This window comes from Acomys minous (genome assembly GCF_964271855.1).
Source record: "Acomys minous genome assembly, chromosome: 7".
NCBI lineage: Eukaryota > Metazoa > Chordata > Mammalia > Rodentia > Muridae > Acomys > Acomys minous.
The window spans coordinates 70,335,424-70,360,906 of record NC_140488.1 but is presented as its reverse complement, the minus strand read 5'-3'; the positions used below and the strand labels follow the sequence as shown (position 1 = coordinate 70,360,906).

At 46.9% G+C, this 25,483-nt stretch overlaps 1 protein-coding gene across 7 annotated transcripts in view; it reads right to left on the bottom strand.

The window, feature by feature from the left end:
* Nucleotides 1-22,074, bottom strand: part of ATRX (ATRX chromatin remodeler) — a 142,867-nt gene extending 120,793 nt beyond the window's left edge. For 4 of the 7 annotated variants that reach the window (XM_084789258.1, XM_084789259.1, XM_084789260.1 and 1 more), the window contains exon 1: nucleotides 21,777-22,074. In XM_084789258.1, coding sequence (XP_084645384.1) covers nucleotides 21,777-21,796 — 20 coding nt within the window. In that variant the 5' untranslated portion in view covers nucleotides 21,797-22,074. Of the gene's footprint in view, nucleotides 1-13,331; nucleotides 13,531-21,635 lie in introns of all 7 variants that reach the window. The other 3 variants (XM_084789262.1, XM_084789263.1, XM_084789261.1) reach the window with 3 other exon arrangements.
* Nucleotides 22,075-25,483: the final 3,409 nt, after the last annotated feature.

Below are 25,483 nucleotides of genomic sequence, written 5' to 3'. Positions count from 1 at the left end.
ACAGAAAACTAAGACTCAGAGAGATCCTTACTTACAAAATGCACAGAGAGAATTATAGTTTCGAATTTTAATTACTCAATGGGAAAAAAAATCAGGATGTGCAACTCCAAACAAATCCAATCCTGTACTGTATCCTTTAGAAAACCTTAAAACAGTCACTAATAAAAATTAATGAGTAGGGCTGGAGAGATGGCTCAGAGGTTAAGAGCACCATCTGCTCTTCCAGAGGTCCTGAGGAGTTCAATTCCCAGCAACCACATGGTAGTTCACAACCATCTATACTGAGATCTGGTGCTCTCTTCTGGCATGCAGGCACATATGCAGGCAAAACATTGTATACATAATAAATAAATAAATCTTTAAAATATTAATGAGTAATAGGGCTGTGGATGAAGCTCAGTAGTAGAGCCAGCAGAGCCCATGCCTAACATGTACAAGGCCCTGGGCTCAATCCACTAACCACACAAAATATGTTTTCTTAAAGAGTGAAAAAGTAAGGGCTGGACAGACGGCTCAGTGGTTAAGAGCACCACCTGCTCTTCCAGAGGTCCTGAGTTCAATTCCCAGCAACCACATGGTGGCTCACAGCCATCTGTAATGTAATTTGATATCCTCTTCTGCAGATAAAGCACTCATATGCAATAAATAACATAGATAAATCTTTTTTTAAAAAAAGCCAGGCACGGTGGCGCAAGCTCTTAAGAAAGATCCTCCTGCCTCTACCTCCCAAGTGCTGGGATTAAAGGCACATGCTACCACAGCCTGGATGCCTTTTGCACTTTTTACATATTTGTATTACATGGTATAGACTTGGGAGTAGTATTATTTCAGGGAGGGAGGGTAATGTTGTGAAAGGAGAGCTACTACTACCCAGGCACTCGGGAGGCAGAGGCAGGTGGATCTCTGTGAGTTCGAGGCCAGCCTGGTCTACAAAGAGAGTCCAGGACAGCCAAGGCTACACAGAGAAACCATGTCTCAAAAAAAAGAAAGAAAGAAAGAAAGAAACAAAAAACAAAAAACCTTATTCCTCCTTCTATATGGGCCCATGGTTACATCCTTCTTCCCCCTTCAAAGAGGCTTTCTGGAACAAGCCACGCTGGTGCACACCTATAGTTTCAGAACTTGGGAGGCTAAAGCAAGAAGATGAAGAATTCAAAGCCAATCTTGGCTGCAGAGCAAGAGTGAGGCCGGCCTGGGTTACATAAGGCCCTATCTCAAAAGCAGAGGGAGTTTGCTTTTCTGGGCTGTGGCTGTAACTCAGTGACAGAGTAATTACCTTACTGAAGCAAGGCTGGGTTCCACCCCTAACATTTCAAGGGGAAAAAAAAACAACCACCCAAGCAGGTGTTCTACTGTCCTCTCTACTTGCACTTACAATTAAATGCAAACGCCCCGCGCTGGCACTGCTAAGTCTGTGAAAGTCAAAGGGTTTATTTCACCCCGCGTTACCCAGGTCCCTCTCTATAGTCCCTATTTCTCTGTACTTCCCTTCATAGTTAACTCTCTCTTTTAGGTGGTGGATGTGAGGGCGAGTGTATGTATGTGTTTTGAAACAAGGCCTGGGTATTTTAACTCTGGTTGCTCTTAAACTCATATCCTCTTGCCTCAGTCTCCAGAGCAGATGGAAGTACAGATGTTTATCTGGCAAAACTTATTAAATCTGCACATAAGTTGTCTGTTTTCCCCACTTCTCAGTAACCCTTCAAAGCGTTCCAATCTGAGTTCCCACAGCTTTAACCCCGCTTAAATAAACAGTACAAGGACCAGTGAGAGGGCTCAGCAGATAAAGGCATTTGCCACCAGTCTAAAGACCTAAATTCAGGAGCTGGAGAGATGGCTCAGGGGTTAAGAACACGGACTGCTCTTGCAGAGGACCCGGGTTCAATTCCCAGAACCCACATAGCAGCTTACAACTGTCTGTAACTCCAGGATCCAGCACCCTCACACACATGTATATGCAGGCAAAACACAAATGCACATAAAATTAAGTAATTTTTTTTTTTGGAGACAGGGTTTCTCTGTGTAGCCTTGGCAGTCCTGGACTTGCTTTGTAGATCAGGCTGGACACAAACTCACAGAGATCCATCTGCTTCTGTGAGCACTGGGATTACAGGCATGTGCCATCACACCCAACTAAAAATAAATAAATTTTTATAAAAGACCTCAGTTTAGCTGGGGGGGGGGGCGAGCACACACCTGTAATCCCAGCACTTTGGGAGGCAGAGACAGACAGATCTCTGTGTGTTTGAGGCCACCCTGGTATACAAAGTGAGTCCAGGACAGCCAAGCTACACAGAGAAACCCTGTCTCAAAAAAAAAAAAAATCAAGCTCAGCTTGAGCAACACATTTAGTCTGAAATGATTCAGAAAAACAAGAGCAGCAAGGCTACTCAACAAGTTCAATTCCTAAGGTACATGTAAAAGCAGGAGAGAATGCTGTTGTCTGGCCTCCATAGGCACACAGTAGGATGCATGTGCTCCCCTAGACCCCACACACAAAGAAAGAGGTACACACATATATACATATGCACAGTAATAAATACAAAACAAGTTCTAGACAGCCAGGGCTACACAGAGAAACCTTGTCTCAAAAAAACAAAAATAAAAATAAAAATAAACCAAACTCTAAGAATAAAGAAATAAAAAGAGTACTCGCTGCTCTTCCAGAGAACCAGAGTTAGATTCCCTGCCCTCATAGCAGGCAGCTCACAAACCCGTTACCTCCAGCTTCACTCTCTCCTGGCCACTGCAGGCATCTACCACCCTCCCACACACGTGAACACACACACATGTAAAAATAAAAGAGAGAGAGAGAGAGAGAGAGAGAGAGAGAGAGAGAGAGAAAGAGAGAAACAATATGTACAAAAATATTGTTCGCTCTATTTTGACAGGTCAGCCACTGGTTAGCACAAAGCCCTGGCACCCTGGCCAAGGTTCAATCCCTAGTGTGTACACGTGTGTGCGTGCACGCGCACATACACACACACACACAATATTGCATGAAGTCAACAAGACACTGAACTTAAACTCTTGGTGTTCTGGCCTCTACCACCCAAGAGCTTCGATTACAGGCATGTGTCACCAACACCAACAAAAACACTCATTTGAAGTAAATTTACTTTTTATTTAATTTATTTTTATTTTTTGGTTTTACAAGATAGGGTTTCTCTGTGTAGCCTTGGCTGTCATGGGCTCAATTTGTAGATCAGGCTAGCCTCTGCCTCCCTGAGTGCTTGGGATTATAGGTGTGTGTAACCACACCCAGCTCAAATATATTTTTTCTATAGATGAATATTAAAATATCCTTTTCAAGCCAGGCGGTGGTGGTACAAGCCTTTAATCCCAGCACTCGGGAGGCAGAGGCAGGTGGATCTCTGTGAGTTTGAGGCCAGCCTGGTCTACAAAGTGAGTCACGGACAGCCAAGGCTATCACAGAGAAACCCTGTCTCAAAAAAAAACAGTCCTTTTCAGTAACATCAAAACCATTTTCCAAGCAGAGGGTTGGATTGCTAACCAATTTAAATATAATAGTGCAGGTTTTGTATTAATTTATATTGATTATATTTAATAGTTTCATGATATTTTCTTTTTCTAACCTTTATTTATTATTATGTATACAATGCTCTGCTTGCATATACACCTGCCCGCCAGAAGAGGGCATCAGATCACATTATAGATGGCTGTGAGCTACCATGTGGTTGCTGGGAATTGAACTCAGGACCTCTGGAAAAGCAGTCCGTGCTCTTAACCACTGAGCCATCTCTCCAGCACTATGACCTTTTCATATATACATATTTTTAACGTATTCATCTCCACTACAGCTCCTGTTCCCTTTCAGTTCCCACCGATACCCTTCATCCTCCAACCTAGTCTCTCTTCTACTTTCCAGCCCCCCTCCTATTCCTTCTCCTCTCTCTCCTCTGCCAAGTAAGTTTCATTACGGTTATTTACAGGATCCTAGGTGAAAGATTATTTATAGCAGTGCGGCCATCTTACCAATGGCTACACACCACTGAAGAATCTCTCTCCCTCCCCCAACTGACAGTTATAGCACTCATCTCCCTTAGCAATCATTTTCATGGAGCCCTAACCTGGGCCCTCATTTAAAACAAAAAACACAGAATGCTGACAGTCCCAATATTATATGAGTCTTGTGTCAATAATCACAACTGCTGTGGGATCAAGTATGCAATACCAGGGCTGGAGAAATGGCTCAGAAGTGAAGATCACTTGCTACCCTTGCAGAGGATGGGAGCCATTCCCAACATCTAAGTTGGGCATCTCACATCCCCTACCACTCCCCTCGCATCCCACATCCAACTCCAAGGGATCCAATGCTCTCTTCTGATCTCCACAGGCACCCACCACAAGCACACATACACACAGAGAACAACATACACAGAAGTAAAAATGAATCTTTTCCTTTTTTTTTTCTTTTTGGTTTTTCGAGACAGGGTTTCTCTGTGTAGCCCTGGCTGTCCTGGACTCACTTTGTAGAACAGGCTGGCCTCGAACTCAGGAGATCTGCCTGCCTCTGCCTCCTGAGTGCTGGGATTAAAGGCGTGCGCCACCATGCCCGACAACAAATCTTTTTCTAAAACTACAACAGTGATGTTATTTTCTGAAGACAGTTCTATCTCACTTCATTTCTTCCGGAGAATTTTAAGATTTTGTTTTATTTTGTTTTGTTTTTTGTTTTTCGAGACATTGTTTCTCTGTAGAGCTTTAGCTGTCTTAGACTCACTCTGTATTTGTACACCAGGCTCTGCCTGCCTCTGCCTCTGCCTCTGAGTTTTCATCACACAGAAGGAAATCCATCTCTTTCTGCCCCCTGAGTGCTGGGACTGTAGGTGTGGGCCGCCAAGGCCGGATTGTTAAACATCTTTTTATGTGTCTGAGTGTTTGCATGTGTAAGTGGACGTGTGTGTGTGTGTGTGTGTGTGTGTGTGTGTGTGTGCGCGCGCGCACTCTCCTACTTCTAGTTCTTATACTGTGTCTGCCCCGTTTTGTGATATTCTCTAAAACTTACAGGAAGTGATACACAAGTCCCGTGCTCTCAACATTCACATATTTTCAGCACTTTTGAAAATTCATGAGTATACAGTTAGCATCACTCACTGTGAAAAGGTGGGGGCATCTGGCATGAGCACTAATCTGTGGGTATTAAACATAATTATTCAGATGGCAATTTAATGGGTACATCCTAAGAGATTTTAACAAGCACAATGTGAACTCTGGGGCAGTGCTCCTATCCATCTTGTTCAGTGTATTTAGAACATTTTCTGACATTTAGATAATAATCAGTACTAATACAAGAAATTAAGTCCGACCCTAATCTGCTTTATAGCCATTAAATTCTTTGACTTTTACAATACTCCTAAAATATCTGATGAATCAGTACTTTTGACAGGATAAAAATCACAGTAAGCCCAAAAATTGAACAAGTAAGCCGAGCATGGCAGCACACACCTTTAATTCCAGCACCTGGAGGCAAAGGCAGGCGGATCTCTACAAAGCAAGTCAAGGACAGCCAAGGCCAAGGCTATAGAAGAGAAATCCTGTCTCATAAAACCAAAAAACTAGCCGGGGCGTGGTGGCGCACGCCTTTAATCCCAGCACTCGGGAGGCAGAGGCAGGCAGATCGCTGTGAGTTCGAGGCCAGCCTGGTCTACAAAGTGAGTCCAGGATGGCCAAGGCTACACAGAGAAACCCTGTCTCAAAAAAACAAAAAAACAAACAAACAAAGTACAACACTCAAAAACACCTACCAGACAGTCAAGCATACTAGTGCACACCTGCAACCCTGACACTCAGAAAACTGAGGAAGAAAACAATATGCCCAGAGCTATTCTTTACTACATGCAAGGTCAAGGCCAGCCTTGGCCACCTAAAACCCTGTACCAAAACCAAAAGAAAAAGTACAAGAAAATACTGTATGTGGAGGTTATGCCTATAATCTCAGCACTGGGAGTGGAAGATGATAAAGCAGGTAGCCTGGACAACAGAGTGAGACCCTGTCTAAATAAACAAACAATCTAGGAGTGAAAGGTGATGAAGAAGGTAGGCTGGACTACACAGTGACGGAGGGAGGGAGGGAGGGAGGGACTATAGAATGGACAGACAATAGCAGTTTTTTTCCTTTATCCTATATCTGTATATAGTGTTTTGCCTATTTGTATGTCTAGGCACCACAATTGAGCAATGCTGCAGAAGCCAGAAGATGGCAAACCAGGGGTTACAGACAATGAGTTGTGATGTGGGTGCTGGGAATTGAACCTGGGTCCTCTAGAAAAACAGCCAGTGCTCTTAACAACAGATCCATCTCTCCAGCCCCCAAATAAGAGCAATTTAACACAATTTACACATGATCCAGAAATGCAGAAACACAGTACACATGACTCTTTGCCTTGAAAAGAGACGTGGAATTTGCTTGTGGAAGTGGGCTTCAGAAGAGCTGCTTCCCGAAGCCAGGTGTGGCAGCATATGCCATCTTAGCACTCAGAAAAAGCTAATGCAAGAGGATAGTGTTGAGTGTAAGGCCAGAACAGGCTTTCCAAGGGGAGATTCAGGCCTTTTTGCCCTACAAAGTAAGACAGTCTCAAACATCTGCGGCTTATGAATTATTGTGAAATGATTGAAGGAAGGCTATGGAATTGGAATGGAAAACTGTTAACCAATGCAGTTAGGTGTGGCTCCTATCATGGTGAACCAAGGTAGCAGATAAAGGTTTGGCATGAATACATGTTTATACAAGCCTTTTTAATGCAACTCTCCTCAGCTGGGTGTGGTTTTCCTGCATTTACCTAGTGTAGAAATCAGTGGACTTTCTATAAAGGCCAGAGAACACTTCCTTTAGGCTTTGTAAACCAGAAGGGGCAACTATTCAACTCTACAACTACAACAGTTGATAGTTTGCTACAAAAGCAGCCAAGTGACATTCACAAATGGGCTTGGGTGTTTCAATAAAACTTTACAAAAAAGGGCTCCAAACTGGTAGCTAGATCACAATTTTGTTGACCTCTGAGTCTGCAGAGGAAATCCTGAATAAGCAAATGTCAAATTTCAAAGTCTGCTTTATGCTCAAACAGTTATTTGATGTATCAATCTTTTGAAGAAAATTAAGAGGCACATTTTCAAAACAAGCATCAAAACTAAATTTGGAACCTATCAAATAAATCAAAACAGGTTTAATATAAACAAAACAGCTGGTATTACTTTGAAATTTTTTTTCTTTTTTGGGGGGGGTTGTTTTTGGAGACAGGGTTTCTCGGTGTAGCCTTGGCTCTCATGGAATCCACTCTGTACACCAGGCTGGCCTCGAACTTACAGAGATCCATTTACCTTTGTCTCCTGAGCACTAGAAATAAAAGCGTGTGCCACCATGCCCAGCTTGAAACTAGGTTTTTTTTTTTTAAGATTTATTTATTTATTATTGTGTACACAGTGTTTCACCTGCAGGCCAGAGAGGGCACCAGATCACATTATAGATGGCTGTGAGCCACCATGTGGTTGCTGGGAATTGAACTCAGGAAGAGCAGCCAGTCCTCCTAACCTCTGAGCCATCTCTCCAGCCCCTTGAAACTAGTTTTTATTTTACATTACTTTGTTGTGTTGGGTCCAGCCCAAGACCTTACTTAAATATGCTGGAAACACACTTCCATGCCTCTATCGTCTAGAAGTCCAAAATTACCCATGAGTCAAGTGGTCACTTCAAATGATCACAATAAAGACAACTAGTGCTATATTTGAATCATAGTTGATTAAAACCCATGCTGATGTTTTGAAAAAGGTAATACTTCTTTTAGTAGCTGTGAAACGAGATCATCCGACCCATTCACAAGAGCAGAATGTTTATAAAATCACAAGCCACAAAACTAAGATGCAGACTGTACACCAGTTAAACAATATTTGCCCATAAGTTAAAGAAAGTCTAATGTGACCTTCTTCCAAATAGAAAATGCAAACATATACATCTGCTAGTAGCAGTGGTGGTGGTTTGATTTGGTTTGGTTCGGTTTGGTTCAGTTCTGATTTTACTTTGCTCAAACTGACGTTCTGCCTATCTGAACTGCTCTCACAGTCTCAGTCTTGTCAAAATTGTGCCCCTCCTCTAAGGACCAGACTGAAGTATCTATCTATATTTCTTGCTTCCCATCAGAAATGTCTTTCCAGTAGGTTGTAGTGATGCACACCTATAATCCAGCACTCAAGAGGCTGAGGCAAAATTACTGCAAATTAGAGGTCAGCTACAAAGTAACACCCTACCCCAAAAGAAGAGAAAAGGGAGAGAAACAGGCAGCAGCGGAGTAGCAGAAGAAAGGGTACAGGGAATAAAATGCCTTCCTGGGCTTGAAGTGTTTGTTAGTCCAACATAGGGTGCACACTTAGCATAGCCACAGCACTACAAAAACTGAGAGTGGGGGAGCTCCCTACTTCCACAGTAACACTTGTACAGCATTTTAAAATATTTAATTTTTTATGTGCATGAGTAATCTGTCTACATGCACATCAGATCCCTTTACAGATGGTTGTAAACCACCATGTCTTGGCTGGGAATTGAACTTGGGACCTCTGGAAGAGCAGCTACTGCTCTTAACCACTGAACCATTTCTCCAGCCCTTGTACAGCATTTTGATCCCCTTTTTTTGTTTTTGTTTTTTTTTTCCGAGACAGGGTTTCTCTGTGTAGCCTTAGCTGTCCTGGACTCACGTTGAAGACCAGACTGGCCCTGAACTCACAACTATCCGCCTGCCTTTGCCTCCCAAGTGCTGGGATTAAAGGCGTGTGCTACCACACCCAGCCTTGATCCCCTTTTTTAACTTGCTCCAAATATTTATGTATGTTATACTTCTTCTACTATGTGTAAAATAAGACTAATTGTTAATCGTACTAATCTGTCCACCTAGATTGCTCTCTCACAGTCAAATCTTAGATGTCAACACATTCAAAACTCAACAGAAAGCTAGATTCGCGGCCCATGCCTGGAATCCATCAGGAGTTAAAAGCCAGCCTCTGCAAATTCAAGGCCAACCTAGATATGAGATTCTGACTTATTAGACTCAAGGGCAACCCCATCTAGTCTGTGAAACTTTACTAGACATCTCCAAAGTCAGCATTCCCTCCATTTCTGATCCCTAGCAGAGCCAATACTGTCACTCTTTCAGTGATCCTCTGGAATGGATTCCATACTCACCTGTCTCCCTCCTCTAAGAATACCTACCAGGGCAGCAATGGTTTTGTTTTTACATTTATCTGGGAGGCAGCATGTGCTACAGTACACAGGGAGGCTTGTGGGCCAGTTCTCTCCTTCCTACCATGTGTGTCGCAGGGACAAATCTCATACATGGCAATAAGCACCTTTACCTGCTGAGCCATCTTGCTGAGTAAGGGTGAAGTGTGAGGGGTTGGGGGGGAACAGAAACACATCAATTCTGTCACCTTTTGCACACATTAACAGTGCTCAGCTTTGCTCCTCATTGACACTCAAATATTAGGGCAACTAACAGAGCATTCTCCCAAAATATAAGGTAGGTTACTGATATGCCAACACTATCATACCAGTAATAATACCCTAAACAAAACTTATGAGGAACAAAAAAAGGACTATAGATACCAGGAACAGGAACAGGACTAGCTATTTTAAGCCAAAACTGACTTCTCAAGTCAGAATGTGAAAACAGAACCTACAGGCCAAATCTTCAGCAAAATGCTTGTTCTTCCCAGTAAGTGGCTGCACATGTATGTATACATAACACATAGCAAGAAAGTTGCTGTAGGATTGAAGAGATGGCTCAGAGGTTAAGAGCGCTGGCTATTCTTTCTCCTCCCTCTCCTTCCTTCTCTCCACCCTCTCCCCTCCCTCTCTCCGCCCTCTCCCCACCTCCCTACCCTCCGCCTTCTCCTTGCCCTCGCCCCACCTTCTCTCCGCCCTTGTCTGCCCGTGCCCCAACTTCTCCCCGCCCACACCCCACCTCCTCCCTCCCTCTCCGCCCTCTTTCCTCCCTCTCTCCGCCCTCTCCCCACCTCCCCACCCTCTCTCCACCTTCTCCTTACCCTCGCCCCGCCCTCGCCCCAACTTCTCCCCGCCCACACCCCCACCTCCTCCCTCCCTCTCCGCCCTCTTTCCTCCCTCTCTCCGCCCTCTCCCCACCTCCTCACCCTCTCTCCACCTTCTCCTTGCCCTCGCCCCGCCCTCTCTCCGCCCTCTCCCCACCTCCTCACCCTCTCTCCACCTTCTCCTTGCCCTCGCCCCGCCCTCTCTCCGCCCTCGCCCCAACTTCTCCCCGCCCACACCCCACCTCCTCCCTCCCTCTCCGCCCTCTTTCCTCCCTCTCTCCGCCCTCTCCCCACCTCCCCACCCTCTCTCCACCTTCTCCTTGCCCTCGCCCCGCCCTCTCTCCGCCCTCGCCCCAACTTCTCCCCGCCCACACCCCACCTCCTCCCTCCCTCTCCGCCCTCTTTCCTCCCTCTCTCCGCCCTCTCCCCACCTCCCCACCCTCTCTCCACCTTCTCCTTGCCCTCGCCCCGCCCTCGCCCCAACTTCTCCCCGCCCACACCCCCACCTCCTCCCTCCCTCTCCGCCCTCTTTCCTCCCTCTCTCCGCCCTCTCCCCACCTCCCCACCCTCTCTCCACCTTCTCCTTGCCCTCGCCCCGCCCTCGCCCCAACTTCTCCCCGCCCACACCCCCACCTCCTCCCTCCCTCTCCGCCCTCTTTCCTCCCTCTCTCCGCCCTCTCCCCACCTCCACACCCTCTCTCCACCTTCTCCTTACCCTCGCCCCGCCCTCGCCCCAACTTCTCCCCGCCCACACCCCCACCTCCTCCCTCCCTCTCCGCCCTCTTTCCTCCCTCTCTCCGCCCTCTCCCCACCTCCTCACCCTCTCTCCACCTTCTCCTTGCCCTCGCCCCGCCCTCTCTCCGCCCTCTCCCCACCTCCTCACCCTCTCTCCACCTTCTCCTTGCCCTCGCCCCGCCCTCTCTCCGCCCTCGCCCCAACTTCTCCCCGCCCACACCCCACCTCCTCCCTCCCTCTCCGCCCTCTTTCCTCCCTCTCTCCGCCCTCTCCCCACCTCCCCACCCTCTCTCCACCTTCTCCTTACCCTCGCCCCGCCCTCGCCCCAACTTCTCCCCGCCCACACCCCCACCTCCTCCCTCCCTCTCCGCCCTCTTTCCTCCCTCTCTCCGCCCTCTCCCCACCTCCCCACCCTCTCTCCACCTTCTCCTTGCCCTCGCCCCGCCCTCGCCCCAACTTCTCCCCGCCCACACCCCCACCTCCTCCCTCCCTCTCCGCCCTCTTTCCTCCCTCTCTCCGCCCTCTCCCCACCTCCCCACCCTCTCTCCACCTTCTCCTTACCCTCGCCCCGCCCTCGCCCCAACTTCTCCCCGCCCACACCCCCACCTCCTCCCTCCCTCTCCGCCCTCTTTCCTCCCTCTCTCCGCCCTCTCCCCACCTCCTCACCCTCTCTCCACCTTCTCCTTGCCCTCGCCCCGCCCTCTCTCCGCCCTCTCCCCACCTCCTCACCCTCTCTCCACCTTCTCCTTGCCCTCGCCCCGCCCTCTCTCCGCCCTCGCCCCAACTTCTCCCCGCCCACACCCCACCTCCTCCCTCCCTCTCCGCCCTCTTTCCTCCCTCTCTCCGCCCTCTCCCCACCTCCCCACCCTCTCTCCACCTTCTCCTTACCCTCGCCCCGCCCTCGCCCCAACTTCTCCCCGCCCACACCCCCACCTCCTCCCTCCCTCTCCGCCCTCTTTCTCCCTCTCTCCGCCCTCTCCCCACCTCCCCACCCTCTCTCCACCTTCTCCTTGCCCTCGCCCCGCCCTCGCCCCAACTTCTCCCCGCCCACACCCCCACCTCCTCCCTCCCTCTCCGCCCTCTTTCCTCCCTCTCTCCGCCCTCTCCCCACCTCCCCACCCTCTCTCCACCTTCTCCTTGCCCTCGCCCCGCCCTCGCCCCAACTTCTCCCCGCCCACACCCCCACCTCCTCCCTCCCTCTCCGCCCTCTTTCCTCCCTCTCTCCGCCCTCTCCCCACCTCCCCACCCTCTCTCCACCTTCTCCTTGCCCTCGCCCCGCCCTCGCCCCAACTTCTCCCCGCCCACACCCCACCTCCTCCCTCCCTCTCCGCCCTCTTTCCTCCCTCTCTCCGCCCTCTCCCCACCTCCCCACCCTCTCTCCACCTTCTCCTTGCCCTCTCTCCGCCCTCGCCCCAACTTCTCCCCGCCCACACCCCACCTCCTCCCTCCCTCTCCGCCCTCTTTCCTCCCTCTCTCCGCCCTCTCCCCACCTCCCCACCCTCTCTCCACCTTCTCCTTGCCCTCGCCCCGCCCTCGCCCCAACTTCTCCCCGCCCACACCCCCACCTCCTCCCTCCCTCTCCGCCCTCTTTCCTCCCTCTCTCCGCCCTCTCCCCACCTCCCCACCCTCTCTCCACCTTCTCCTTGCCCTCGCCCCGCCCTCGCCCCAACTTCTCCCCGCCCACACCCCACCTCCTCCCTCCCTCTCCGCCCTCTTTCCTCCCTCTCTCCGCCCTCTCCCCACCTCCCCACCCTCTCTCCACCTTCTCCTTACCCTCGCCCCGCCCTCGCCCCAACTTCTCCCCGCCCACACCCCCACCTCCTCCCTCCCTCTCCGCCCTCTTTCCTCCCTCTCTCCGCCCTCTCCCCACCTCCTCACCCTCTCTCCACCTTGGCCTTGCCCTCGCCCCGCCTTCTCTCCGCCCTTGTCTGCCCTCGCCCCAACTTCTCCCCACCCACACCCCACGTCCTCCCTCCCTCTCTTCGCCCTCTCCCCATCACCCTATCATTTTGACAGAGTTCACTCAATTAAAATATAAACACACAGTTGAAATACAAATACTGCCCAGATAATGAGTTACCATTCAATATATCCAATTGTTTGGTAACCATCACCTTACCAGACCCTTTCTAAGGCATTAACTAACATCTCTCAATTCAGACAACTTCTACCAGTGTGGTGGCACATGCATTTAATCCCAGCATTTGGAAGGCAGAGACAGGCGGATCTCTGTGACTTTGAATCCAGCCTTTTTCAATCAAGTTTCAAGCCATCCAGGGTTACACAATGGTACCTTGTCTAAAATGGGGATGGGGTTGGAGAGGTGGCTCATTGATTAAAAGCATCATCATATATTTTTTCAGAAGACCTCAATTCAAATCCCAGCACCCACACCCGGTGGCCCAGTCACTTCTAACTTCAGTTTCAGGGTAATCCAACACCTCTGGCCTATATAGGCCCAACATAGCAAACACCCACTGTCATACACACAAATGCACATTATTAAAAATAAATACAGGCTGGGAGGTGGTGGCATATACCTTTAATCCCAGCCCTCGGGAGGCAGAAGGTTCCGAAAGCCTCTCTGAGTAACTACTGACCCTCCAGGCCTTGAAAGTGAGTCCTGGCCCAGTGAAGAAAGGAAGCCATGAAAGGTGGATGCTACGAGAGGTATCAAGTACCACGTTAGGTCTGGGCTTTAGCACAATGCAGCTGTGCTGTCACCATGACAACTTCATCCTGGAATGGATTAGAGGGGAACAAGACATTGAATGAGAACCACAGTTTAAGATTCTAGCGAAGAGGTAATTAAGGCCTATGCTAACACAGAAGGCTTCAGTGCTGAGAGAGCCAAAATAAATAAATAAGTAAAACAATAATAACAAAAAGTTAGGTTTTGTGGTCTGCCGGTGCCACCTCCTTCTGCCAGTGCTGATGCTGCTTGTGTGTTACTTCAGTGTGGACCTGAGCCTTTTTTGTGAGGTGGTTCTCCCCATGGCAGATGAGGAAGCCATGGAAGGAGTCAAGCCTGAGAAGAATAATTATATTAACCTGAAGGTGGTCTGGGGCAGCGTGGTTCTGTGGTACAGTAAGAAATTAAGAGGCCTACACCTCTTATCAACAGCAGAGTTTATCAGTGTGGCAGAGCGGCTTCTGGTCTAATGAACAATCAATCAATGAAACAGACAGAACTGCACAGCTGGAAATGGAGGATGAGCATAGGATTGACGCATTCCAGCAGCAAACAGGAGCTGTCTACTAAAAGGGAACCTGCTACTTTTTTATTCCAGAATATACTCTCCAACAGAAAGCCAAAATTTGTCCCCACCACGTTCTGACAGCAATTTCCTTTATTATTTCATTCCCTATGCCCATTCCTTTATTGCACATAAAGTAATTGCTGTGTGTGTACAAGCATAGCAAACTGCCAATGTTCTGTTTTGGCTGACGTCAAATGGAGATAGTCTGGAAGAAGGTACTGGCTCTAGGAAAATATCCCATTGATCCATCAGTGGCAGGCTCATTTGGCTCTTTTCTTTATATTCCAGTAACAAGTGAATCCAGCAAGGCTGGGGAGGTGGCTGAGAGGTTAAGAGCACTAGCTGTTCTTCCAAAGGTCCTAAGTTCAATTCCCAGGAACAACATGGTGGCTCATGACCATCTATAATGTGTTCTGGCGCCCTCTTCTGGCATGTAGGTGTACATGGAGAAAAAGCACTCATATACATAAATGAAACCAGCAACATAAAATTCCTTGTGCGTGAGTCCAGAACAGTCAAGGCTACGCAGAGAAACCCTGTCTCAAAAAACAAACAAGAAAAAAAAAACCCTCCTTGCTCAATAGGAGAAAAAAATTTGTTGTTTTCAAGACAGGAATGTGTGCAACGGGCGTGGTGGTGCACACCTGTAATCCCAGCACTTGGGAGACAGAGGCAGGTCACTGAGTTCAAAGCCAGCCTGGTCTACAAAACGAGTCCAGGACAGTCAGCACAGAGAAAGCCTGTCTCAAAAAACTATAAAAATACAAATTAAAAAAAACACACAAGACAGGGTGTGTGTGTGTGTGTGTGTGTGTGTGTGTGTGTGTGTGTGTGTGTGTGTGTGTAGCTCTGGCTCTCCTAAAACAAGCTCTGTAGACCAAGCTGGCCTGAAACTCACAGACACCTACCTGCCTCTACTTCCCAAGTGCTGGAATTAAAGGTATGCACCACCAGAGCCGGGCTGATGTTCTTCTTTTTCATTGTCAAATCAAGGACAAATTTATAACTTTTTAAAATATAGCTGTTACATGTATGGTAATCTATCTTTTAGTAGTGGTAAACTGTTCTCGAAAAAAATAAATCAGGGGTTGGAGATTCAGCTCAGTAGAGCACTTGCTAGTCAAGTGCAGGGCCCTAGGTTCAGTCCTCAGCTACAAAAGAGAAAAAAGACAAAATAACAAAGAAGAAAAAAAATGAATCCAAGACAGTTTTCCTTTAGATTCAAGCATCTTCTTTAAATAAGCTTCATGTTGAAATAAGAAAGAAAGAAAGGAAGAAAGAAAAAGGTAGAAAAGAATAAAACAGAAAAGAAAAGGCTATTATCACTGGGGATGTATTTCAGTGATAGAATGCTTGCCTAGCATACACGAGGCCCTGGGCTGGGTCCCCAAGACTAGATGGAAGGGATAACACATTACTCAACAGTCAGCACTTCAAATAATCAACTGCTCTAAGGTGACAAGTTCCATCAAACCTCTCTACCATCAATTCTCAATACCACAATGTTTATATACAAGTTTATTAGTTGGTCAGATGTTCATTTTTCATAATGCCAAAAACTTGAAACAATTCAATGTTTTAAAATAAAACATGGAGACAAGGCAGGTATGTCTTTAATCCCAGCACTGAGGAGGCAGGGGCAGGCAAACCTCTGTGAGTTGGAGGCTAGCCTGGTCTACAGAATCCATGACAGCCAGAGCTCTGTTACACAGAGAAACCAGTTTGTCTCAAAAAAAGAAAGAAAGAAAGAAAGAAAGAAAGAAAGAAAGAAAGAAAGAAAGAAAGAAAGAAGACAAAAACAACAACCAAAACAATATAAACTTTAAAAATGGTTAGAGGGGTGTGGTGGCGCACACCTTTAATCTCAGCACTTTGGGAGGCAGAGGCAGGTCTATCTCTATGAGTTCAAGGCCAGCCTGGTCTACAGAGCAAGTTCCAGGACAGCCAGGGCTACACTGAAACAAACAAGCAAACAAAGGCATTAATGTCTTGTGGTTAAAGTTCCTGGGGTTGGAGATGGCTCAGCAGTCAAGGGTGCCTTACTTGCTATCCCCAGTACCTTTGTCACAGCTTACCATTACCTATAAACTCCAATTCCAAGAGACTTACCACCCTCTTCTGGCTTCCATAGGCAACCAGACAAACATAGACACACAAATTTTAAACTAATTAAAGGGCAGGGGTGATGGCATAGGCCTTTAATCTCAGCACTCAGGAGGCAAAGGCAGGTGGATGATCTCTGTGAGTTTGAAGCCAGGTCAGTCCAGGAGAGCCAAAGCTACTCATCAAAAAAATCAAAAATAATAATTATTATTAAGGATTAATTAATTAATTAAAGGAGCTCAATCCCTGAAGTCAAGAGTAGTGGCCCATACCTACAGTCCCAGCACTTGGGGGGCTGAATCAGGACTACCAACTGAGTTTAAGGCTATCATAGGCCACATACCCTGTCTCAACCAAAAATTAAAACAGAATACAAGCATCTACAAAGCAGGTCCAGAACAGCCAAGGCTATACAGAGAAACCCTGTCTGGGGGGGGGGGGGGGGACAGAATACAAGCTTAAGTCAAGACTGGGTAGAATCCCAGCTCCATCCATTACAAGTTGTAAAACTTCAATTACATTCTGTATGTTCCCTCATCTGCAAAATGGGGAGCCGGGTGTGGTGGCGCACGCCTTTAATCCCAGCACATGGGAGGCAGAGGCAGGTGGATCGCTGTGAGTTCGAGGCCAGCCTGGTCTACAAAGTGAGTCTAGGACAGCCAAAGCTATCACAGAGAAACCTTGTCTCGAAAAAACAAAAAAAATGGAGAAGAGGAGTAGTAATCTGAAAATTAATCCCAACTATACAAGTTGAGTCTACAGAGATGGCTCAGCACTTAAAGCTCTTGAAACAAACCAGAGCTTGGTTCCCAGCAGCACCCATAGTCAGGTGGTTCACAACTGCTTGCAACTCCAGTTTCAAGGGACCTAACACCCTCTTGTGGCCTTGTGGTTTGAATAAGAATGGCCCACAAAGCTGGGCGTGGTGGCGCACGTCTTTAATCCCAGCACTCAGGAGGCAGGGGCAGCCGGATCGCTGTGAGTTCGAGGCCAGCCTGGTCTACAAAGCGAGTCCAGGACAGCCAAGGCTGCACAGAGAAACCCTGTCTCAAAAAAAAAAGAATGGCCCACAAAGGCTCATATATTGGATTGTTAAATTAAGAAATGACTCTCTCTTTCCCTCTCTCCCTCCCTCCTTCCTTCCCTCCCTCCCTCCCTCCGGGTCAAGATATATCTTTCAGCTCTGCTACTGCTCCAGCACCATGAGAGCAGACATGCTCCCACCGTGATAATGGGCTAAGTCTCTGAAAGTATAAACAAGCTCCTATTAAAGGTTTTCTTTTATAAGAGTTTCTGTGGTCATAGTGTCTCTTCACAGCAACAGAACAATGACTAAGACAGAAGTTGGTACCAGGGAGATGGAGAGATAGCTCAGCAGTTAAGAGCACTCACTGCCTTTTCTTCCAGAGGACCTAGATTCAATTGCCAGCATTCATATGACATCTCACAACTGTCTATAAGTCCAGTTCCAGGAGAAATTACACCCTCACAGAGACTTACATACAGGTAAAACACCAATGCACATGAAATGTAAATAAAATTTTTAAAAAGGAAGTTAGTCCCAGGGACTGAGCTATTGCTGCGACAGACCTGACCAGGCTACTTGTTAGAGGACTGTGGAAGACTAACTTTGGGGCTTTGAATTAGTGTGGTTATTAGTGATCATTCTTAAGCAGATCTGTAATGAAAAGGAGCAAGCTGGAAAAAGAGAAACACAAAATGTACAGTTTGAGGAGAAAGGGAGCGCCAGGAAGTATAATGGTGGTCCTCCAGTGTTCAAGGGGGGGGGGAAAGTTTTTTTTAAAAACTGATGCTAAATGGAATAAAGGGAATGGTGCTCTCAGGGCAAAACCCTCACCCTGATAAGCTTCCAACTTGTGAAAAAGAATTGTAAAGCTTTAAAGTGAAGGAAAGCATCCACAACAGAAAGCAGATGCAAATGTAATTGAATCAGGGGACCAAGTTCCAGCCCCAGCAAAGCTGCAAAAGTTGGCAGCACTAGCCATGTATGTGGTTCTGGCTTCAGAGTCAAGGATACAAGAAAGGGGTTATAGAATCTCGTCCAATGACTAGGGAAAGCCACTGAAGCCAGGCAGGTGGCAGGGGTGTCCCTACGTGGAGACCTAGACAGGCAACTGCACGAAGCTGTGAACATGAAAGCCTTGGAGACAACAAGATGCTGGAAATGCCAGAGTTGTGGGACACCTGTGAAGAAAAGCTGCAGAGCACGTGTGGAACCAGCCCATTAGAGAAAAGGGTGTCGCAGTTAACAAAGCTGAAAGGATTTAGAGATAGGAAGGTGCTGATGAACTAAACCTCTGAAACTGTAAGCAAGCTCCCAATCAAACGTTTAGATCAGAAGAGCTGCTGTGGTCATGGGTTCTCTTCACAGTAATGGAACAAGTGACTAAGACAGGCCTCCTCCAGCACAGTTTCTATGTATACACACATACAAACACATAAACAGAAGTAAGATGCACCTTTAAAAGCAATAAAGTATATACAAGTGACCTAGGAGGTTGGCTCAGTGGGAAAAAGTGTTTGTTGCCAATACTGAGAACCTGAGTTCTATTTCCAGCACCCACAAGGTGGAAGGGAAGAACACACTCAGACCCCTGTAGCTCATGCATCACACACACACACACACACACACACACACACGCGCGCGCGCGCGCGCGCGCGCGCGCGCGCACACACACACGCACACTAACGTATCTAAAAATTTATTCATTAAAAAATTTTTGTTCATTATGCAAAGGCACTAAGTACTCAATTTTAGTTATTATCAGTCATCACCAGGATCTAAAAAATAAAATAAAATTAAATTAAATTAAAAAAAACACAAACCAAAAAAAAAAAGAACACAAGACCAGTAATAAATAAATAAATTATGCATAAATATGCATTTCTTCATCCTAAAGAAAGGAAGAGGAGTTTCCTGAGATGGCTGTGTCAAATACTATGTAGCGGTCGCAGATACTGGAAAACCTGAGACAGGAACTAATGACTAGCCTGGTCAGTTTAGTGAAGCTGTTTCAACATAAAATGCAAAAAGAGGGCAGGGCTGGGGGTGCAGCTCAATGAGAGAGCAGCGGGTTCGCATGCTCAAGGCTCTGGCTCCAATCCCCAGTCCTGCCCCGAGAAGGGCTAGAGAGTAACTCAGCTGGAAGCGTGCTTGCTTAACAAGCACAGAAGTCCTGGGTTCAGTCTCCAGCCCAGCAAAGCCCAGAATACTGGCACCTGTAATGCGACTGCTGGTAAGTTCATGATCATCCTTCCCTACACAGTACAAAGCCTGTTTGGTTTACATGAGATCCTGTCTCAGAAAAGAAGGGGGGAGGGTAGAAAAGATGAAAAGCCAAGTATAACCTATGTATTTTTCCTTTTGAGACAGTCTTAGGATGTTGACCAGGCTGATCTTGAACTTGTGAGATCCTGGAATGTTCTGCCTCTGCCTTCTGACAGGTAGAGGATACAGCAACACCTATGTTCCCTGGTTGACGATTTTTAGTTTGGACTCAGTCTGGCTTCAAATCTTTGAGGCTCCAGCTTCACCATTCACAAAGGAGCTACTATGGTTTTTTTGTTTTGGTTTGGTTTTGGTTTTTATTGTGTGATTTTTGTTTGTTTGGTTGGTTGGTTTGGTTTTTCAAGACAGGGTTTCCATGTGTAGCCCTGACTGTCCTGGACTTGCTTTGTAGTCCAGGCTGTCCTCGAACTCACAGAGATCCACCTGCCTCTGCCTCCCGAGTGCTGGGATTAAAGGCATGCGTCACCAGGCCTGGCTGCAACTATGGTTTTAAATACAGACAACTAAATAAGGAACCAAGTAAAATCTAGAGGTCAGATTGAACGGTAATGTAGACCACTCAAATAAATGAACATGAATAACCAACCAATACCACCAAATACCACATACATAAAGATTTTTGTTTTGTTTTGTTTTTCAGGACAGGGTTTCTCTGTGTAATAGCCCTGGCTGTCCTAGAATCACTCTGTAGACCAGGCTGGGCTCCAACTCACAGCGATCCACCTGCCTCTACCTTTGCCTCTGCCCCACCCCCACCCTCCGGTGCGGGGATTAAAGGCGTTTACCACCAAGCCCGGCTAAGATTTTTTTTTAACTTGAGCCAATTAACACAAACTCATAAAGCAAAGCAATGATCTTTACACAACTAAGGGCCTGTATTTAAAGAACTAAAGTTTATTTTCCCTAAGAGAGCATCTATGTGTTGTTTGTTAACCTAGGAAAATAAGCTGACCAGCTCGTTCTAAAATTTTAGTCTAAAGTGCTCTAAAACCATGCTATCCTAGCAGTAACTCAATGGCCCATTTTGCCAACTACAAATGCAATTATGATCTACGCTACCTGTCTTTGATTTTGTTTTGCCACTAGACACCAAGCATGCATCTCATCTGAGTAGAAAAATCACTTAATTACTCTTGGAATGAAAAGTCAAATACCAAACTGCCCCCCCCAAAACAATGTTTCTACATAAAAGCGGTATACATTTCAGATTAACTACCCTAAACTGTCAAAAAGCAAATCAGAGATCATTGAAAAACGTCAATCTAATAAACCATTGGTAAGCTAGGGCCGGGACACAGCTACCTTTGCAATAAATCTTCTGATGAATCTCTCCATCCCTCGTGGAACAAATAAATAAAAACCTGGTCTAGGTACTTTACGAAATGTGCCCCAAACGCGGGGAAAAAACAACTTATGTCCCATTAAAAACCGGACTTGGCCAAAAGTAGTATGCCGGGATTCTCAGAAAGCAAAAGCCGGCATTAGCCTCACCGCCCCCCTCCCTTCCCCACCGCCGCCGGGAAGAAATCCCAAGATACCCTCCGGGAGTTGTAGTGGAAATAGAAGCTAGCGGTTCGAGCGATAGATGGCTCGGGGGTTAAGAGCACTGTCCGCTGTACCAAAGGACCTGGGTTAAATTCACAGCAACCACAAGGCACCTCACAACTGTCTGTAACTCCAGTTCTAAGATATCTGACACTCTCATACCAGTGCACATGAAATTAAATAAATTAAAAGGAAAGAAAGAAAGACCCCCCCTCTACCCCCAAACTCGAATGCTCTCCTCCGGGAGTCACAAGGAGCCCTAAGACTTCCCAAGGCAGCAAGCGTTCTAGCAATAGCTGGCTGGTCCCAGAATCTCACTTCCTCCCGCCGCCCCTCCCCCCTTCCCCCCCCTTCCCCCCCACCTCCTTCCCCCCCCCCAAGCAGTCGCTAGGCCCCAACATTAGGAAGAATGACCGCAAAGCGCCCAGCTCCCAGCGCACCCCCCTCCCCCGCCGCCCCGGCTCCTCCGCCACGACACCGCAGGCACGGAGGCACGAGCCGAGCAGGGGCTCCGGAGTCCGCAGCGGCGGGAGGTGGAGGAGGCCCCGGCGGGGCGCAGGCCGCCCCCGACACACACCCCTAGCCCCGACTGGAGCTACCCACCGCGCTCCCCCAGCCCCGCTCACCTAGAGGGGAAACGATGCAGCTGACCGCGAAGCCGCGCGCAGGCCTAGGGCACCTAGCGCACGTCTTTGCAAACACCCCACTCGAGGGGAAGGCGCCCGGGAGCAGAACGCCGGGGCCCGTGACAAGGGCTTGCGTTTTACCTCATGGGCTCAGCGGTCATGTTTTTGGCTCGGACGCCCGCTTGGCTTCGGCAACCTTTGGGTACCGTTCCGCGTTCCCCAGCGCCCGTTACCGAACGAAAAGTACTGGAAGCTTAGTAGTCACCACAGCTGGTGCTGGATCCTCCCCACCGCTCAAAGGCCGCTGCCGCTGCTGCCGCCGCAGGAGCCGCGGAAACAAAGCGACGCCGCCGCCGCCGCCATTTTGTTGGGCCGAGGCTCAGGCAGGAGAATTGGCGCGTCCTCCCTCTTCCTCTTTCCGTCATCTATTGGCTACCTCTGCCAGAGCTCAGTGTCTTATTGGCTACGGAAATTCACCTTCTTTGGGGGCCTGTTGCTAAGGCGGCCGACGTCATTTGAACCCCTCCACCTTTTCATAGAGGGTCCACTTCAGTCCCTGCAGGCCGCTAAGTGTATCTTGACTTTATCCTGAAAATGCTCTCTTAGTTCAACCCTCTTTACTTCCATATAATTGGTGAAACAATAGCACCCCATTTACATTATTGAGAATTTACTATATGTCAACCACTATATAGATTCTTTATCTGAATTGTCTCATTCAATGCTTGCACCCTCCAAAGTAGGCAGATCTAACATTTTCTGGGTGAGGAAGCCAAAGTACAAAATCCGCATTAAACCGAGCATCCATCATTGGGAGCTGGGGCAAACACACACCCTTGTGATGTGGTGAACCCAAGGCTTTGTGCATGTTAGATAAATCCTGTATTGTGAGCTATATCCTCAAACCCACACTCTGAATCATTAAAACCTATAGCTATCCAAAATAAGTATTTTCCTTCCTATTTTGTAATGGCCTCGATTTTTCTCCTAAATGTTTCATGTGTAATACTCAGCTTGCCAACCTGCTTACACATACGTGCATTTTTGCCTTTTGTAGAAGGGAGTCTAGCTATACAGTTCTGCCTAGGGTGCAGCTCACCTTGAAGACTAGGCTGGCCTCAAACTTGCAGTGACCTTGCTGCCTCCCAAGTGCTTAGAACACCAGTGCACCCAATCATCCTTATGGATACTTACATGTATATGATCAGCCAGACATTGGCCTACAGTTCTTTCGATGTTGAACTAATCTGAATTTATCACACAGAGATCAGCCATTACTTCAGTCTAATGTAATGGAAGGTGGGGGTATATTTCACAAACCAACCGATCTAAAACTGTTTTTTTTTTTCCTGATTGCATTCTTCATTCATAATCTCTGCAAATCAGAAATAAGTTTTCTAGATTTGATGTTTTCAATTTTGTGACCACATCTATTCTGCAACGTGTTCATTGTTTTATTTTTGTTTGTTCTTTTTATTGTTTCTGAACTATGCAACAATTTTGGTCATGCTTAGATGTTAGGGTTGCAGTTTTGTACTAGAACGGCATTTGTACTAGTAATGCATTCTGACAATTGGACTAGCTTTGTTTTTTTCATGCCACCACACCCAGCTTACTAACATACCTTTTTAAAGATTTGGTTTTTGGGTTTTTTTTTTTTGTATGTATATTTGAGAGCCTGTGTGTATGTATGTGCACAAGTTCTCACACTTGTCACTGGGCTTGGTGTTGCACATTTGTAATCCCAGCACTCAAGAAGCAGAGGCAGGCAATTCTCTGTGAGTTCGAGGCCAGCCTGGTCTACAAAGCAAGTCCAGGACAGCCAAGACTACACAGAGAAACCTTGTCTCAAAAACAAAACAAACAAAAAAATGTTCTCATATTCCAGAAAAGATTATTGGATCCCTGGAAGTCGAGTTACAAGTAGCTGCGAGCTGTCTGATGTGGGTGTGGACAACAGAGTGCTCATAACCAATAAGCCAGCTCCTCAGCCTCTGACATAATTTTCTCTTTTCATAATATTTTTACTGATTACTTAGAAACTTCACATGATGAACTCCTACTACACTCACTTCCCGGTCCTCCCAGGTCTGCCCCCACTACCCTTATGACCTCCCCCCACGAGAAAAAAAAACATGAGTTTAAGCCACCCACCTGAACCCCTCTCAGAAACTATCAATTCTGGAGACCTACTTCAGCATCCTTACATAATTTTAGAGTTCTATTCGATAGCATACTTTTTTGATGGCTTTTTTTGTTTTTTGTTTTGTTTTGTTTTGTTTTTTGTTTTTCGAGACAGGATTTTTCTGTGTAGCCCTGGCTGTCCTGGCCTAGCGTTGTAAACTAGGCTGGCCTCTAATTCACAGAGATCGCCTGCCTCTGCCTCTCTCCGTGCTGGGATTAAAGGCGTGCGCCACCACGCCTGGCTTGTAAGGTTAGTTTTAATTTTCACCTTGATGCAATCTAATAGCACCTGGGGGAAGGGCCTCTAAGGACATCTGTAGGGAATTATCTTGATTGGGGTAACTGACATGGGAAGTAGTGTGGGTAGCATATTTTCCAAGGCTGGGGATTGTAAACTATGTAAGAGTGAAGAAATCCTGGCACTTATGCATGCATTTCTCTGTGCACATGACTGCACGATGTGATGTGACCAGTTGTCTCAGGTTCCCGCCGCTTAGACTTCCCACCAACGATGGACTGTGTAGGCCAGAATTGTGAAGCAAATAAACCCTTTCTTGTTTAAGTTGCTTTTGTCCAGGTACTTTATTGCAACAACTGGAAAAGGAACTGAAACAGTTGAAAAGGATGGTCATGAACTCCTGATCCTCCTGGCTGAGACACAGAGCACAGGGATTCCCAGCATTTGCCACAATCTGTGTTGTTTGGGGCCTTTGCTTTTTTTTTTTTTTTAAACAGGATTTTACTCTATAGTTCAGTGTGTGGTTTTAGTAGATATGCCCCCCCCCCCGTAAACTTGTATTTGAATGCTTGGCCCATATAGAATGGCACCGCTAAAAGGTGTGGCTTTGAGCCGAGCATGGTGACACACACTTTTAATCCCAGCACTCGGGAGGCAGAGGCAGGCGGATCGCTGTGAGTTCAAGGCTCGAATGGTCTACAAAGAGAGTCCAGGACAGCCAGAGCTATTACACAGCAAAACCCTGTATCGAAAAAAAAAACAATAATAATAATAATAAAAGAAGTGTGGTCTTGTGGAGTATGTGTGACCTTATTGGAGGAAGTGTGTCACTGCGCACTGCAGAGGTGGGCTTTGAGGTCTGCTATGCTCAAACTCCACCCAATGTGGCACACAGTCTCCCACTGAATTTGGATCAAGATGTAGAACTCTGGGTGGCTTCTCCAGCACCAAGCCTGCCTGGGCACTGCCGTGCTCCCCTCCACGATGATAATGGGCTAAACATCTGAAATTGTAAACCAGTCCCTTTACTCCCAGCACTCATGGAGGCAGGGCCAGGCAGATGGCCATGAATTCTATAAAGCAAGTCCAGGACAGCCAAGGCTACACAGAGAAACCCTGTCTCAAAAAACCAAAAAATGAAAAAATGGAAAAAAGAAGAACTATCATTTCTTTCCTATTAAAAGATGGCTAACAAAATTTTATTGATATACTTGTAAATCTTATCATTGAGGCATGCTTATCTACAGTTTTCCAACCACAGTGCTTTAGGGAAAAAATTATCAGTATATAACTCCTTGATAACTGCCTTCAAATAGCCACAAAAGTCAGCACATAAATCTATCTCAGACGTTTATCCATAAATGGGAAACTTGTCAGTTTTTATTTATTTTATTTTTGTATTTTTTTTGGTTTTGTTTTGGTTTTT